The sequence below is a fragment of the Poecilia mexicana genome, unplaced genomic scaffold, assembly GCF_051168715.1.
Source record: "Poecilia mexicana isolate PSO_F unplaced genomic scaffold, ASM5116871v1 scaffold_10, whole genome shotgun sequence".
Taxonomy (NCBI): Eukaryota; Metazoa; Chordata; class Actinopteri; order Cyprinodontiformes; family Poeciliidae; genus Poecilia; species Poecilia mexicana.
In genome coordinates, this window is record NW_028263379.1 from 20,531,854 (window position 1) to 20,547,587 (window position 15,734).

At 39.6% G+C, this 15,734-nt stretch overlaps 2 protein-coding genes across 2 annotated transcripts; both read right to left on the bottom strand.

The window, feature by feature from the left end:
- Positions 1 to 842: 842 nt before the first annotated feature.
- LOC106920304 (neuronal acetylcholine receptor subunit alpha-9-II) lies at positions 843 to 7,161 on the bottom strand. The gene is made up of 7 exons (XM_088009747.1): positions 7,135 to 7,161; positions 6,945 to 7,003; positions 6,320 to 6,491; positions 3,508 to 3,662; positions 3,150 to 3,330; positions 2,678 to 3,029; positions 843 to 2,604 (listed from the first exon to the last, which is right to left on the bottom strand). Exons 1-7 carry the CDS (start codon positions 7,159 to 7,161, stop codon positions 1,817 to 1,819), a joined length of 1,734 nt encoding a protein of 577 aa, XP_087865873.1. The 3' UTR covers positions 843 to 1,816.
- A 1,540-nt stretch (positions 7,162 to 8,701) lies between these two features.
- On the bottom strand, positions 8,702 to 15,711 carry LOC106920305 (ubiquitin-conjugating enzyme E2 K-like). Its single transcript, XM_014991230.2, has 7 exons — positions 15,335 to 15,711; positions 14,716 to 14,809; positions 12,547 to 12,605; positions 12,356 to 12,438; positions 11,457 to 11,556; positions 10,023 to 10,151; positions 8,702 to 9,918 (listed from the first exon to the last, which is right to left on the bottom strand). Exons 1-7 carry the CDS (start codon positions 15,395 to 15,397, stop codon positions 9,844 to 9,846), a joined length of 603 nt encoding a protein of 200 aa, XP_014846716.1. The 5' UTR covers positions 15,398 to 15,711; the 3' UTR covers positions 8,702 to 9,843.
- Between the last annotated feature and the right edge of the window lie 23 nt (positions 15,712 to 15,734).

Consider the following 15,734-nt stretch of genomic DNA (forward strand, 5'->3'; position numbering starts at 1 on the left):
TGTAAGAGTGTACACTTTGTGTTGCATAATTGATGCTCCCTATTGCCTTACGTCCTCACTGCTGTGCTGGCAGAGCAGCAAACAAAGCTTGCTCATTAACTATTCACTGGATGATTTGAACAGAAAAATGATTCTGTGGATCCGCAGCACCTCGTAGCCCTGAGGCATCTGATTTCAGAGTTGTTAATAAGACATGTGCTGTCTCCGCTGGTCATATTTTAACTTGACAGCAGATCCACCCACGTGTGTTCAGTCAGTGATCAGACGATGACGAACATTCAAATCAAAACTATGAGTGTGTCGGCATGCTACACGTGTGGACTCGATTGCTTGGGAAAATAAATTATCAATAAGACTAGAGGAATATATGAATATATTGCTTTCATAAACTGGCCATATTGTGTAGCTGGAGAAGAATAGCAAAGAATTTAACAAGTTTAATACGCACTAAACAGAGGTTGTACAAAGTCTTCTTTTTTTTTCTCCAAATCTGGATATGCATTGACAATGAAAGACAGTTTAAAAAATACATTTGTACCAACATGGATAGACTGAAACTGAGAATGACTAGAAATTGCTTAGAAGATTGAAAGATGATTAATGTCTCAAAATGTGTGGCTTCTTCCTTCAGCATCACTATTGCGACACTCAGATGTAATCTATGACCGAAATTTATGTTTTCACCCACCTGCCAGCATCACTATCACACTTTCTGCATTAAAATAATAATGAAAGAAAATCATCCCATAATCTCAGAAAACAGGGCTTTGATGTTTCGAGATAATGAGAAAATGAAGGAATGCTCCTAACATAACAAGCTGAAAAACCTTACCTCAAATTAATAAGATGTTGAAAGTTTATTTGCAACAAAGAGGTTCAGATCACAGTATTCTGATATGGATATAATTATATAGTTGCAACAGCAAAATGAACTGAAAATTTTATTTGGGATCCCCTGATGAGTTTCCTTTGTATTTCAACCTTTTATTTCTATTAATTTTGATTATTTTTTACTTACAGCTGAACAAAAACTTAAAATTTTGTCAATCAGAAAATTTTAATGTTACAATTTTTTTTTGATGCAGAAATATCATGTTATAGGCATCACAGTCATACATAGGAAAACAGGTGTTCAGAGTTTGCATCAAGTACGTTAATGGAAAGTTGAGTGGAAGGAAAAATATGGCAGAAAACCCGAACGCATCGGTGATGATAATACCATTGACAGGCTAGTGAAACCATCCTGAATAAAAACGTCTGGACGGTTAACAAGTCGTGGTTGTGGCCAGAGACTCAAGAGCCAAGAATAAAACCTGAGTTACAACTAGGTCACACCTCCTGTGTAAGCCACTCTTAAACCAGAGCCATTACAAGAAGTTACCTGGGCAGAAACGAACCAAAAGCCTTATTTCAAGACAGAAAGATTAAAAACAAGAAAAAAAAAAGATGCCAAACCTAAACACTGTGAGAAAAAAAATAACAGATCAAATCACATAAAACGTGTAATGATCAGAGATATCTGACAATTTAAGTCTTGAATTGCAAAATGGAAATTTTAGAAATCTTCTGTAAGTCTAAAATGCCATTTCGTTGTTAATTCAACATTTTTCTTGTTGATGTATAGCACACATTGCTTGTTAATGATAGAGAACAAATTTTCTCTGCCATTTTCTATCTTTTTCATTAATATTCCACCCCTATGAATCAACTCCCACACATTTACAACAGCAAATGTTGACCATGATACGATCTTATCGTCAGTTTGCATCAGACCACAGAGCGTTGATTGGGTCTGATTTCCAGCCACACCGGCTGGTCATTTCGCCTTGCCAATTACGAGAATGCTCATAAGGAAAACCATGACGAAGAAAATCCACATGAAGAACCTGTCCATCACCTTAGCAATCTTCTTCCACTCTGCCCCCTTGGCACATGTGGCCTTCTGCTCTCGGAAACAATTAGCAATGTACTCCACGTTGCGGACCAGCTTGGTGTCCACGTTAGGAAACCCGCTGCCAAAGCTGCAAAACACACAGGGGCCAAAGGTCACGGTGGGACCCTGAGGTGGAGGCTTTTTGTCTTCAGGACAGCATGGAAAGTTTTGGTCCTCCAGGTGACCTGGAGGCTTCTGGTCTTCCATGCAGCAGTCGCTCGTTGTGATTTTACCGTTGGAGCCTTCATACCTTCCAGGTGCGGATCTGGAGAGATGGCTGCTCTCTTCTCTCATAATGTGGTGCTGCACTTTCACTCTGTGCTGCTGGTGCTGCTTGGAGGGCTGGGGCCGCGGGTACCTGTGGTGGTGCTGCTGGTCCTCTTGGCTGCCAGGGCCCAGGGGTTTTCCATTCGCGTGAATGTGAGAGTTGACCTGCGGGTGGCAAAAGTCATCCTGGAGGTAGTGAGAAGATGATGACGAAGAAGAGCCAGAAGCGCAGTTCTCGCCCACTTCGTAGACAAAGAAAATCTTGGACATGTAGTCGATGATGAGCACTTTGGCCCAGTGTGGGACTGGTTTGGCCTCTACGCCACAGAAATGAATGTTCATGATGAAAATGGTGAGCGCTGTGGAGGCCGTGACCATGGTCATGGTGGCAATGTAGTACTTCCCTGTGGAACAAGTGCAAACATGAACAGAATGATACTTTATTCAGTGCACACAACAATAAAAATACACTCTCACCTATGAGAGGCACACTTTCTGATGGTGGCATGCTCTCGGCCACCATGAGCTGGAACACGGTGAGAGCCAGGAGAACCGTCACCCCGAGGGAAACCTTCTCCCCAGAGTCTGCGGGCAAGTAGAATCCCAGAGGAGCCAAGAAGGAGATCAGGAAGCACGGCAGGAGGAGGTTGAAGATGTAGAAGGAGGAGCGGCGCTGCAGGAGCACAGTGTAGGTGATGTCTGGGTACGGGTCAGAGCAGCAGCCGTACATTATCACGTTCTTCGTGGCCGGCATCCCGTGGCATTCCCACTCCACATTTTCCACAAAATCAGAGAGGTCACCACTATCCATGCCCATAATGATATCCACCTGGAAGTGGAGAGATGGATGACAAAGCAGAAATGGCGCACTGAAATTTGAGAAGACAGATACCTACAAATGTGTCACTACAGAAAATAAGTCCCGCACGAAACCCCCATCTTTCTTCACCTGGTTGCCATTGTACGTCCAAGAACCGAAGGTGAGGTTGCATTCCTGGCTGTCAAATGGAAAGTAAGAGACGTCCACAACACAGGAGCTCTTAGTGATGGCAGGAGCATCCCAAGTTATCTCTCCGTTGTAGCGCAGCCTGACGTTGGTGTCCATTGGACCCGAGAAATCATCATCAGCTCTGAAGGTAGAAAAGAAAAGTTGACTCCCAACAAAATAACTAAAAATGGACGACGCAATCAACGTGTAATTTTGGTGATATTTCATCCAAACAGGCCACCAAGAACATTTTCACAGTTTCTCTCAGATGGATATCTGGCGTGAACATGTCTTGGCGCTGGACGACGTACTGGCGTACTTGTTATAGAGGACGAGGTCGGGCCGCCACACCAGACTGCTGGGTATGTGGATGACGTCCAGACCGTCGTAGTCTTCTGTGTTCCATCTCAGGTAGGCGTCGTGCCACGTCTGCCTAATCCACAGGTAGGCAATCAGCACCTGGTTCCTCTCGTCCTTCACACACACACGCATAAAAAGGCACAAAGATGAGAAAAGCTATTTAAAAACACTCACAGTGAAAAAGCATGGGGAGAGCAAAATATTTAAAGCTAGATCTAATATCTGTAATAAGTTATATCTAATCTCGGTGGACAGAATCTTCCATTCCGTCCACTTCACATGGAAGTGGACATTACAGAACATTAGTGAAAAAAACTGTGTCATTACGACCAAGGAACACAATAGACAGATCAGAAATAAAGCTGTGGAGAAGTATAAAGCAACCTTAGGCTATAAAACAATACCACAAATTTTGAACATCTCAAAAAGAACTGTTCAATCCATTATTCAAAAGTGGAAAGTGTGTCTTATAATTGCAAACCAACCGAGTCAAGCTTGTCCCCCTAAACTGACAGGCCAGGCCATGGAGACAATTAATGAGAGGATCAGCAGAGAGGAGCATGGTGACTCTGGAGGAGCTGCAGTGATGCACAGATCAGGTGGGTAAATCTTTTTGGAAGACTACTGTCTGTCTATTGTGTGTTTTTTTGTTAAATACTGTATTTTTAAACCTGATAAATACCAACTGTGTAAGAATTATTATAAAGTAATAATAATAAAGATCTGTTCATTTTGATTTGAAGATGAAGCTAAACGTCTCTAAAAGACTTTAGACTGGGGTGAAGTTTCACCTTCCAGCAGGACAGCGACTCTGAACAGCCAGAGTGGCTTAGATAAGCAGATCCGTGTGTTGGAATGGCCCAGTCAAAGTCCACAGCTAAATCCATCTGAGAATGTATGGAGAGACTCAAAAAAAATCTATGCTCATATTCTCGTCATCCAATCCGACTCCTGGTGTGCAAAGCTGATAGAGACAAACTTTAAAACTGTTCTAGCTGTAAATTGCAATAAAGGGGATTTTATTTGCAGTGTTGACTCAGGAGTGGAGCATCAGAGTTAGAAAGATTGAATACAAATTCAATCCATATGTTGCAGATTTTATACTTATAAGAAGCAATGAAAGCTAAGCAAATTTTTGCTTCCACTTCCACAAATTCAAGGGCATTAATACTTTATAGTCTGGGGGCTGTCAGGGCAGGACAGCAGCCTGCTGTAGATCCTGATATGCTTTCTGTAATCTATGTTGATTCATAATCAAGAACAGAAGTGCCCTAAACATCCTGCAAAAGTTGCAACAAAAGACACGAGCCCTTCATTTCTTTCTTTGACGCTCAACAACACAGCTTGGCAAGAGACACTGAAACGTTCAAGACAACAGAAGTCCAGAGTCGTCTATCAATATCAGGTGAAAGAGGGCCCATAAGCAAAGAACAAAGAGCCGCATCGAGTAACAAAACACCCTCAGAGTTTTGCACAGCTCTCTTTCATGTGTACTCTGATATAACAAGCCAGCAGCAACACACAGCTTGGTAGATAGATTACATTAAGGTGGTGCGCGGTCTCTCTAAACGCATTCACAATTCAGCTGGTGACTCACCGAGGGGTGGGTGACACGTCACTGAACCTGAACGGGAATCTGAACCAGTTGTGTACAAGCAGGCCATACAGGGAGGTTTTAACAGGTACAGGGTCTGCCTCTGGTTTATTACCACCAGTGGTTAAAGCTCCGAGGGATCTGCTGCATCAATGCAGTGACGATAATTCAGGGAAAACTCGCCCTCTGGAACATTCAGCACAAGCAATCCGTTTTATTTTCATGTGATTCATCTCAGCTCGTTGTGTTTTCTCTGCTTTTAACAAATTAATTTAATCAGAACTATTATGTTTTACAGCAATGTGACTAAGCGAGTAGCATTGTTATTTTTGTCATGCTACTGAAAAACATTGTGCCCAGAATCATCACATTTTGAATGCAAAACTATGATTGAAGATGGATCATTTGGGATTTTTAAACGCTTTACTTGCTTCAGAGTGGAAATGTTTACTATGTGGAACGCTTTAATGTGTGCAGAGGCGGGCAGAGCAGCGAAAACACTGTACTCACGTAAGAGTAGCACAACTTCAAAATATTTTTACTCAAGCGAAAGTAAAAGTAGCCATCCAAGAAATTAATCAAGTAAGACTAAAAAGCATTGGGTGAAAAAGGGCGAGTAACTGATCAAAACATCAATCATTTAACATTTAAAAACTACATAATAATCAGATGGACCAAAACATAAAGTTATATTTTGAGGACAAAAATAAAAACAAAATTACAAAATCAGGTTTAAAAAAAAAATCCAAATAAGTTTTGTTTTATTTGGAATAAAGCAAAACGTATGAAACTTTAATAGAAACTGGACATGTGTCCTGAATTTTTGGCTTGAACAAGCTTGTTCTTCATTCAGTGAAGTTACTCACAGTGGGAAAACTATCCAGAAATGTGTACTTCGTAATAAAATTTCAAGTAAAAGCAAAAAGTGCAGCACAGGGCACAGCGGCAGCACGGGGACGAAGCCTGCAACTCACGAACGGAGGCCTCAATCCTTGACTTGGCCGTCCCACTGCAGCACAATAAAAATACCCCTAAAAATGCATTGTTTTTTTTTTTGTTTTTCCAAAAAGTAACTCAAGTAAATGTGAGTTAATGCAATTAGTTATTACCCAACTCTGAATATGTGGCATTTTAGTGCACAGTACCTTATGAGACCGGCTCGTAACCCAGTACCCACCATGTCTTTGATCTGAGAGAGGGTGATCTGTAAGGTAACGTTGAGCGCTCTGTCCGTGTCCTCCACAGGCCGCAGGGCGCTGGAGTAATTATCCATCAGGTCGTTCAGGAGCTTCTGGGCATATTGGCCCTGAGCGCAGTAAACCACTGAAGGGGCAAAATAAGACGAGGTTCTGGTTTAGATGAGACGATTACAAATTGTCGTTTTTCCAAGCTGTAGATCATGGGTTATCATTTCATAACACTGGAAAATGTTTTCTTTATTGTTGCCAACTTCTATACTCAAATTGCATTTTTAAACAACATATCATTCAAACAAATGGCATAAATGCCATGTGCGCCTATTAAACTATACCTATTTGATTATAAAAACTACAAAAAAAAAAACAACATAAAAATAAAATAAGAAAAGCCAAATGTGTAGGAGAAAAACACAATGTTCCCAACTCACCTTCAGGGAGCAGCACTGTCAAACAGATCACCTGGATCGTCCTGAACATCTCTAGATATCTCCCAGATCAAAGCTAAGGTAACTTAAAGAAGAAATCCAACAGCTTCCTTCCCCTGAAACGCTTACATGATGCCCGTTCAACCCCAGTTGAACTCAGTTGTAGATAGCGGGGCACCGTTTCATCTGGCCGTCCCTGCAGCTCTCACTGCTTGGCGGGGGAGGCAGCATGTCTGGCTGACGGGGACACGGAAACAAACTCTGGCTATCACATAGCAGCAGCAGCAGCGCGAGGGAAACAGGATGCCCACGAATCATCGCCTCACTACACATACAGAATTTTTTTTCTCCTTTCAACTATGCCGTACATCCAGGAGGGCCAGCGCTCTGCGCATGCAACATTATAAAACCCTTTAAGGAAAAAAAGGGGCGAGAAATGTGAGATACGTTACTTTTAAAGTGATCTCATTTGGTATAATTGTTTTCCAGGGGCTTCATCATGAGGCTATTCAATTTAGACCTCAAATTTATCGGAAAAACTGTTTTAAGAGACGTTTGCAGCAGCAATTCTGAGGCCATCGTAAAGGTCATATATGGCTGAAACTGACATATGTCAGGGATCACTGCCCTGTTGGAACACCCAGTCTTCAAGTTTTACCAGCGTAGATGTTGATTTGAGTAGACAAAGACTTTAGAGGTAGTGTTTCTTCTCTACAATTCCATCTGCCCAGGATGAATGTATATATACTTCAGCCTGTAAGTATAATTTGGATCCTGTAGTCAATGGAAAGAACCCACAATAAATTTAAAAATATAGTAAAAAAAACAAAACAAAAAAAAACAAATCAAAGAAAATCACTCGCCTAAAAAAAAAAAAAAAAAAAAAAAAACTAAATTCAATGCAGCCATGATCAGTGTATATAAAATTCTACATAGATTTTTTTTATGGACAGGATGAATTCAAAAGTTGGATTACAGTAACTTCAAATTTTACAGCATAGCAATATTGAGCCTCAGAGCTCAATTTTGTGAACTCATCTAATATGCAACAGAAGAAACAGGCCTGGGGGTGGATGAATTTTGCAGAGCAGTAAAATTAAATCCAAACATCTCATCACTTTATAGAGTGGTATTTGGTGCAAGCAAGGTGAAAAAGGTTCATTTAACTGGCAGGATTTGTGGATGGATTCAGAGGCACAAGTTGGTATTAAACAAGTCATCTGTTGCACCTTCTGTTTCCAACAAAAGAAAGGCAAAAACCTGAAAACTGGACATAGCTCACAAGCGTCCTTCTCAAAGTTCTTAAAAAGGATACTGTGCATGAGCTGAATGCAAAAGCAGCTTTATGACTCCACACAATTTAGGATATGCTTAGCCGCTGAATGTTTTTTTTTTTTTTTTTTTTAATTGAAGGGTTTGCACCATTTTTACTGCAAAGTAAACCCCTGCAAGTTGAATCCCTGAGTTACTGTAGAGCGTCAGCCTTGATTTTTATTCAAATGCATGCAGAAGCAATTAAATGTATAAACCAAGGTTGCCGTGAGCATAAATAAATCATCTGTTTATCAACAGTTATGGTTAACCTTTTAAGGAAATGCATAAGTGTATGAAATAGGTTTTTATATACTTTAAATATCTTCACATTAAAAAGATGTTGACGTTCACCTTCTAGAATGAATGCAGTCAAAATTCCAAATCTAATTTCAAAAAATTTTGCAGCAAGACTTGAAAATTTTACAGATGTGCCTGAGTTTGAGCCATTTTGCAAAGGGTGCAAAACAATCGATTAATATCCCAAAATACTTTCGTCTGTAGTTGCAGCAAATAGTCATTCTACACACTAATGACTCAGGAGGCTGAATATACACGATGTTTGAGGTTTAAATATTTTTGCACAAAGAGCATTTTCAACAGGGAAAAAAAGCAGAGCACAGATTAATTTACACAGACTTTAATCTTTTTATTTACAGATGAGTCATTGACATTTATTTGTTGATGCAATTAAGATGTCATATTCTAGACTTGTCACAGGTTGTGTTGAACATCAATTTTGTTTCTCTCAGATTAAAAACAAGAAATCAAATGCACCCATGTTCCTAAATAAAAGTGTTTTAAAAAGAAAAGGAGAAGGCCAGATGAAGAAAAGTTATTTCAAGCTATGTGGCAAAAGTGGAGGAGAGGAATCTCCAACAGGAGCTGCCAGATGTTGACTGATGAGGAGTGGGGGAGAAACTTGGCATGAGGATGGCTACTGTGAGAACACCTGCAAGACGCTTAATGAGTTGTTTTCAAGAACGCAGAATAAGCCCACCTACACGGTGTACTACAGTCGGCGCTGACCTCCTCTGTGACAGAACAAAAAATGTGATTGGGGTTTACTCCGATGCTCATCTTTTCTTCAGATTAAATATACCGACACTGCAATATATCGTTAGCCAGATGTTCTCAGTTTTCACCACACTGTTGATGTCAAAAAACTGATTTCGTTTCAACTGTCCAAAGACACTGAACCCCATGAGTTGGGAGCAATAATTTTTAGAACGGATTTCTTTCTTTTTTTTTTGGAAAACAAGCCAAAAGTTTATTGAATAAGAATCAGGAGCAAAACCTAAAACAAAGCTGCTTTAAATGGCTTGACCCTCTACAAAGAAAAGGTTAGCATGAATGAAAATAAATGCACTGCATAGGCAAGGATAAGCCGCTAACAGCCGCTTTTTGGACAGAGCCAGAAAACTGGGACAGAGTGACAGATGTGGGTGGGGTTTGGTTTCTATTTTGTTTCCAAGTGGGAGTTAGATGTGGATTTCTGATTGTATCACTAAGTGGAATGTTGGGTGGCCTTAAAGAAACCAGAGGTAAGAGCTGACAGAGCAGATGATTGGAGTGTGATACAGCAGACGTGACAGAGGAGATGTCACACGGTGAGGATAGAGAGGAGAAGGGGAATGTGTCCGATGTAGAACAGAGGGTAGGATCGAGCAGGATTCGCCTTCAGACAGCGGGAGTTTGGAGGAAAGAGGGCGTGTATAGTTGAAGACAGACGTGTGGATCAGGAGGAACACGACGGGTGTCAAAATTCAGTTACTGAGGAGGAGCTCTGTTGCAGTCTCCACATCCCAGGATTTTGACGACAACGCCACTATTACTGCATTCTGGAGACAAAAACAAAGGTTTGGTTTTAATCTGCAGTGTCACGCAGCGCCGTGACACACACTGGTGAAGAGAGAAACGTAAAAGTTTACTGAGGCATGCTCACTTTTTCAAAGCCCATGGCACAGAGTTTGTCTATTTTGCGTGTGTACTCCGGACTGGAGACGGGAGCTCCTGCGTAGATGTGAGACCAGAGTTTTGCCGTCTGTTTAAACATCTCTGGATTCTGCTTGTACTGAGGGGTGAACAAACAAACAAAAAAATGAGTTTATGGAAGGGGGATCAACAGACAGCTTGTTTTCAACTAAAAGGCATCTTGTTTTCTCTGTTTGGATCATATCAAGTTGGGAAAAAATTGCCAGCTTTGCCACTTTATGCCACCAAATTCATGAAGTTTACAAACATGTCATTTTATTAGGTCCTACAAAAAGAATGAAAGCAAATACAATTGCAATGTCCTTTTTAGTAAAGATTTTATAAACACTTGAGTACTTCTATATTATTGACACATTATTAAAGTAAATGCATCTTGCTCAAGTTCCAAAGTGTAGTAGTTCTTTACATAAATGACCCAGTTCATCAGTCAAAAAGCATTTATAGCAGCTAATAGTTTTCAAATGGACAAAGAACAAAGTCTTCAGTTCAAAATAATGCAGGCACGAAGCCAGATCTGCTCTTTTAAAGTTTAAATTGCTCTACTGCTGAATCACGGATTAATTTATGTCCTTGACAAAAACAACTACATCCCAAAAGTGCATCAAAGAATTATTTTTTATAAACTTAGAATCATTACTGGTGCTGTGAGCCCTCAACATTTATTTGCACGTTAATTAATGCAGTCTCATGTTGTAAAAGAAAGCACATGAAATATGAAATAAAAAAAATTGCTTATGCGTTGCTCAAAAGGCCAAAAATACCTGAAGGATGAATTAAACTCTGTTGTTTACTCGTAATAAATTTTTAAATCAAGTTTTAGTCGATCTTTTGTACCCAATGGCGTGCCAGACATATTTAGCCAGAAACCTGTTAAAAGGCAATAAGAGTGTCATTAAAGTTGACGGTCTTGAACGCCTACGCATCCAAAGAATCCGGAGAAAAGTTCATATCTTTACCTTTGTCAGAAAGAATTCAACTAAACCTTTAAACAAATTAAAGTTCAGCTAATGCATTTAAAGCCCAGACTATAGTAAGGGAATCCTCAGACCATAGTTTTGTACACCTTACTTGAATAATGCACTGCATACATGAACTGATAAACGGGATGTAGCAGCTCAAACTTTTTTTTTTACATAAAAAAAAGTATAAAAATGTCCAAGTCATTCTGTAAGAAATGAGGTAAAACAAAAAGTTGTAGGTCGAATTGTAAGTTTTAATAGTTTATGCTGAAAGAAGTCAGAAATAATAAATGAAAAAACTTTGACCTGAAAAAGTTTTCAGTACAAATACAAACAAGGGGGTAGTTCATGTTTTAATATGATCAAACAGTGAATTTTAGGAAACTACAGATTCATACATAAAACTGAAAAACAAACACACACACCTGATTGGCTACCACAGCATCCTGTGGATCATCTGGTTCTGCTGCTGCCAGTAAGGCTTGTAATGACAAGAGGACCGTCCTCAGTGTCATGGCTGCTGCCCTGAAACATCATCACAATGAGCAACGAACTAGAAGAGCTCAGAAACGACAAACAAAACATGTGCTTACACACGAGTGCACTCAACAGTATGATTAACCATCCATCCAAGCTTCAGTGGCGCATTCAAATCTATACAAGATGAAGCAGAAACTGATACATTTGAATCAGCTCCATTATTATAGGTAGAGTAGCAAAATACTCAACTGAAAACTGCCAATAATCGAGGTATTACCAACAGCAATACTTAATTATATAGACCATCTGAGGAGCATAAGCAAATCAGCAGTGCAAATGCAATGATACACAGAGGAAATAAACACGTCAGGCCCCCGTCGCGTTATTCTGCATGGTGGGGATCGGTTCGCTCTGTTCACTATAGGAAGCATTTTGTTGGCATGGCTGTAGTCCATCTGTTCCCTTAAGGTTTTGATTTACTCCACCAGTGTTAGAAATCGAGCTGCAATGTATGATGGGAACCTCGGCAAGAACACATAATTCTCCACAGGATATGTTTACTTAAAAGGCGAGCCACAAGTATTGATTATAATGCTGTTAAGTTACATGGCACATCCGATCATGTTCTCTTTCAATAATTATGAACAGCTGCCGATTGTTTAAATGAAAAATGAGTCAGTGTTTCGTTCCCTCATATTTTTACATTTACGATGCATCTTAGAAATGATGGGTTGAAGATGTGCAAGAGCCACAATTATCTTATTTAGCCTTAATTCTTTACTCTATCTTACATAGTTGGAAAAAATATTTAAAAAACTTAAAATCTTGGCAATGATTTACTCACCACTGATCTTTAAGGATGTCCAGACATATTGCACCTGTGACTGAGCTGATATTGGGATGCCAGATCTTTGTGATAAACCGCACCTGAGGTATTGAAAGAAGCAAGGAGACGCGCACGGATGAGCAGAGTGACGGGAATTTCTCTACGCAGCAGGAAGATCGTTAGTCGCAACAAAACAAATGAAACCTTACCTTGGGTGGATTGAATGGATACGTCTCTGGAATTTTAATTTCTAGTTGATATCTACCTCCTGTCAAAAACAGAACCGGTAACACAATAAAGGAAAGAGGTTGGAATATCTAGGAAATTTAAAACACAGATGAAAGATGTTAAACTTGATTTAGTAAAGAGTAGTGCTGCAAAACTATACAAAAGGTCAGGAATGTTGCAGAAGCGATACTGGTTCCAGTAAATCCACATTTTATTCACCAGTCTTTTCTTTTACATCATCAAAGAATAGTCATCATTTATTGTTCCACAGTGGGAAAATTCAGGTGACACAGCAGCAAATTATGTGTGGAGACATGTTTAATCACCCAAAGGTAAAAAGTATAAAAACTCTAAAATACTCTACAGCAAGGATGTATTCTCAAAACAGGAAAACAATACTGTGTTATTAAGAAAAAATAATATACTATATATAAAAACAATGTGTAGCTATGCAGGTTAATTCAAAGATAAATGTACAACATATCCATGGGTGTATATGAACATAAAAAACAGCAACAAGCAGCAAGTCTCCATAACTCTGATCTCGTCAGTCAGAAAAAAAAAAGAAAACATTGGTTTTTGTCGTTGAGGGCCATTAAAGTCTTGTCAACTGCTCTAAATCATAATTGACGTGTACAGCAATAATGCAATTACTTTTGTAATTCAATTTTACACGCAGATCTTGCAAAGATGCTTGCTATACAATCAATTCTGCTATTTTAGTTTATAGTAGAGCTACACATGCACATTTTCTTAACGCACACATTAACACGAGACTGCGGCATATTCCAAAATGGATTCTGATTGCAATTAAAGGAAATGTTGCACAGCAACAATTAAACTCCATTTCATTGGCCTAATATATTTTTTGGCAAGCAGTTTTAATGTGTGGCCCTTGAAACCCTGTGGTCTTTCAAAAACTGTTATCCAAGCAGTTGCTTGACATTATGATGATGATCATGATAGGGATTAAATATAGCTCTCTGCACTTAATAAATTGTCCAACAATAACAAATCATTTTGCTGCACAATTTATTTTTGGCATGTCTTCAAGCGTGTCAAATTAGAATGTAAAGAAGAAGAACGGTGATTGACAGATGCATCACTCTGGCAGATATGAATTCACACAAAGCCTACGCCAACTGAACCCTTCCACCCTTAACACCAACCATCATTCCAACCGTCCTTCCAACTTTTCTTCCAGCCCTCATTTGAAACCCTAATTCCAACCCTAATACCTACCAACCCTCCCGCCAAAGCTAATTCCAACCCTAATTCCAGCCACCCTTTCAACCGTAGTTAAAACTCCCCTTCCAACCCTCCTAACGACCCTCTTTGCAACCCTAATCCCAATGCTCCTTAAATCCCTACTTCCAACCCTAATTACAACTCTTCTCCAAACCCTCCTTCAAATCTGGGTACTTTTAGAACTTTTCTCTCATTAGTTTTTAAGGTATCTGTGGCCCTAAAGGCAAATGTTTCTAAACAGAATAGAGTGAATCAATGTCGATCAATTATCTGTTGAGGTAACAATAGCATTCAAGTTTACAATCTATAGCTTCCATGCTAGATGGAGCACATTGTCAATATACCAGTGGTAGTAGCCTTCTTGCTAATGTTAGCATTTTAGAAAAATAAAGATTTGCTTTTCATATATTTTAAGCCGATATATTTCCATTTCCATTAATTAATTTACTTAGTCAACATGCTAAAAGAGCGATAGTATGAGGGATGAAACTAAAATTGTTTTGAATACATTTTATGAAAACCCAATAAATTTAATCAATGTTAGATAGCATGCTATTGACAGCAATTCATCTAAAAGTAGCTTTTTAGCTTAGCGTCTTTTACATTGCTGCTACCACACTAGTTTGAACAGTTTAATGCTATCAAACATGGTAGTGACTCACAAACATTAGCATAATAAGCTTCAGCTTCTAGTTGTCCTTTATTGTAGCCATTAAAAAGCCTTGAAAAATGATTCATGGCAACACCTAAAAACAATCCATAGATTTCAGCTTTTGAAAATATATAGTTTTTCAAAATATCAATTCGATGGCACCTTAATGTCAAGAAAGTTGTGCAATGTAATTTTTTTGTATTATTTATTATCACCAAAAGTTGGCAGTGTCTCTTAAAAATTACCTCACCTTCATATGGCGTGTCAGGAGGCCCTGCTATTTCTCCTTTGAGTTCTGTGAAGTTCTCATCAACCAGGTCTACCTTTATTTGGTTTTTGCTTGTCTGGAAGAGCAAAAAGAGCAAACACTGGCAGTTAACCATCCATGCTGTCATAAACAAGCCCTCGTTAATTGCCAACTCATGCATCAGGATTATGAAAGGTTGCCCACAACTTGTTGCATACTCACAGCTCTATGTGTAAGAGTGATTTCAAATTTATTTCAAATGTTATATATTGGGGTAACGATAACACGTGGGTGATGTGTGCTTTAATTAATACAACTCTCAACATTTGCTTGGATTTCCCCGGCTAGCTTAGCAACCACAGAAGGTACCCTACTTAACAATATCCTCAAGAAACTTTGTAAGCTAAAATATGTTGGGCCATTTTAAAGCAACTGTTACTCTCTACACTTACGACCACAGTGGCACATTATGGTGAGCTGACGTTTGTCGCCACTTATTATCACAGCCGATACAGTTAGCTTACAGCTAGCCACTTTAGTGAGCAAGCGTCTGTGACTCATTCAGCCACAGAAAGTGAAATAAATTCAGGTACGACTCAGAGTGGCAAACACGACAACCAACCTCTTCGCTCTTCAGAACCTCCTTGAACTCCCGTTTTATCCTCTGAACAGCAATATTGGCCATGGTTCCCCCAGTGTTCCCGTCCGGTTGGTTGGTTGGGGCCTCGTCGCCAGTCCGACCAGTCAGCTAGCGTTAGCTGCTTTTACCGACAACAGCTCCTGACTTTTTTAAAATACACGATCTCAAAAATAACAGCCGGAACGTTGTTCGCCTCCTGTCTCGTCGGTCCCCGAAGTTGGTGGGAAGCTTAATCTGGGGGGAGTAGCTTAATGTGAGTCTGTCATCTCAAATATGCAGCAACAACACAATGGTTGGTAGAACAGAAAACATTTTAATACCAAAAACTGCATGCAGTCTAGAGGAGACAGGGTCATGTGATCAACACCGTCAACGCTCCCTC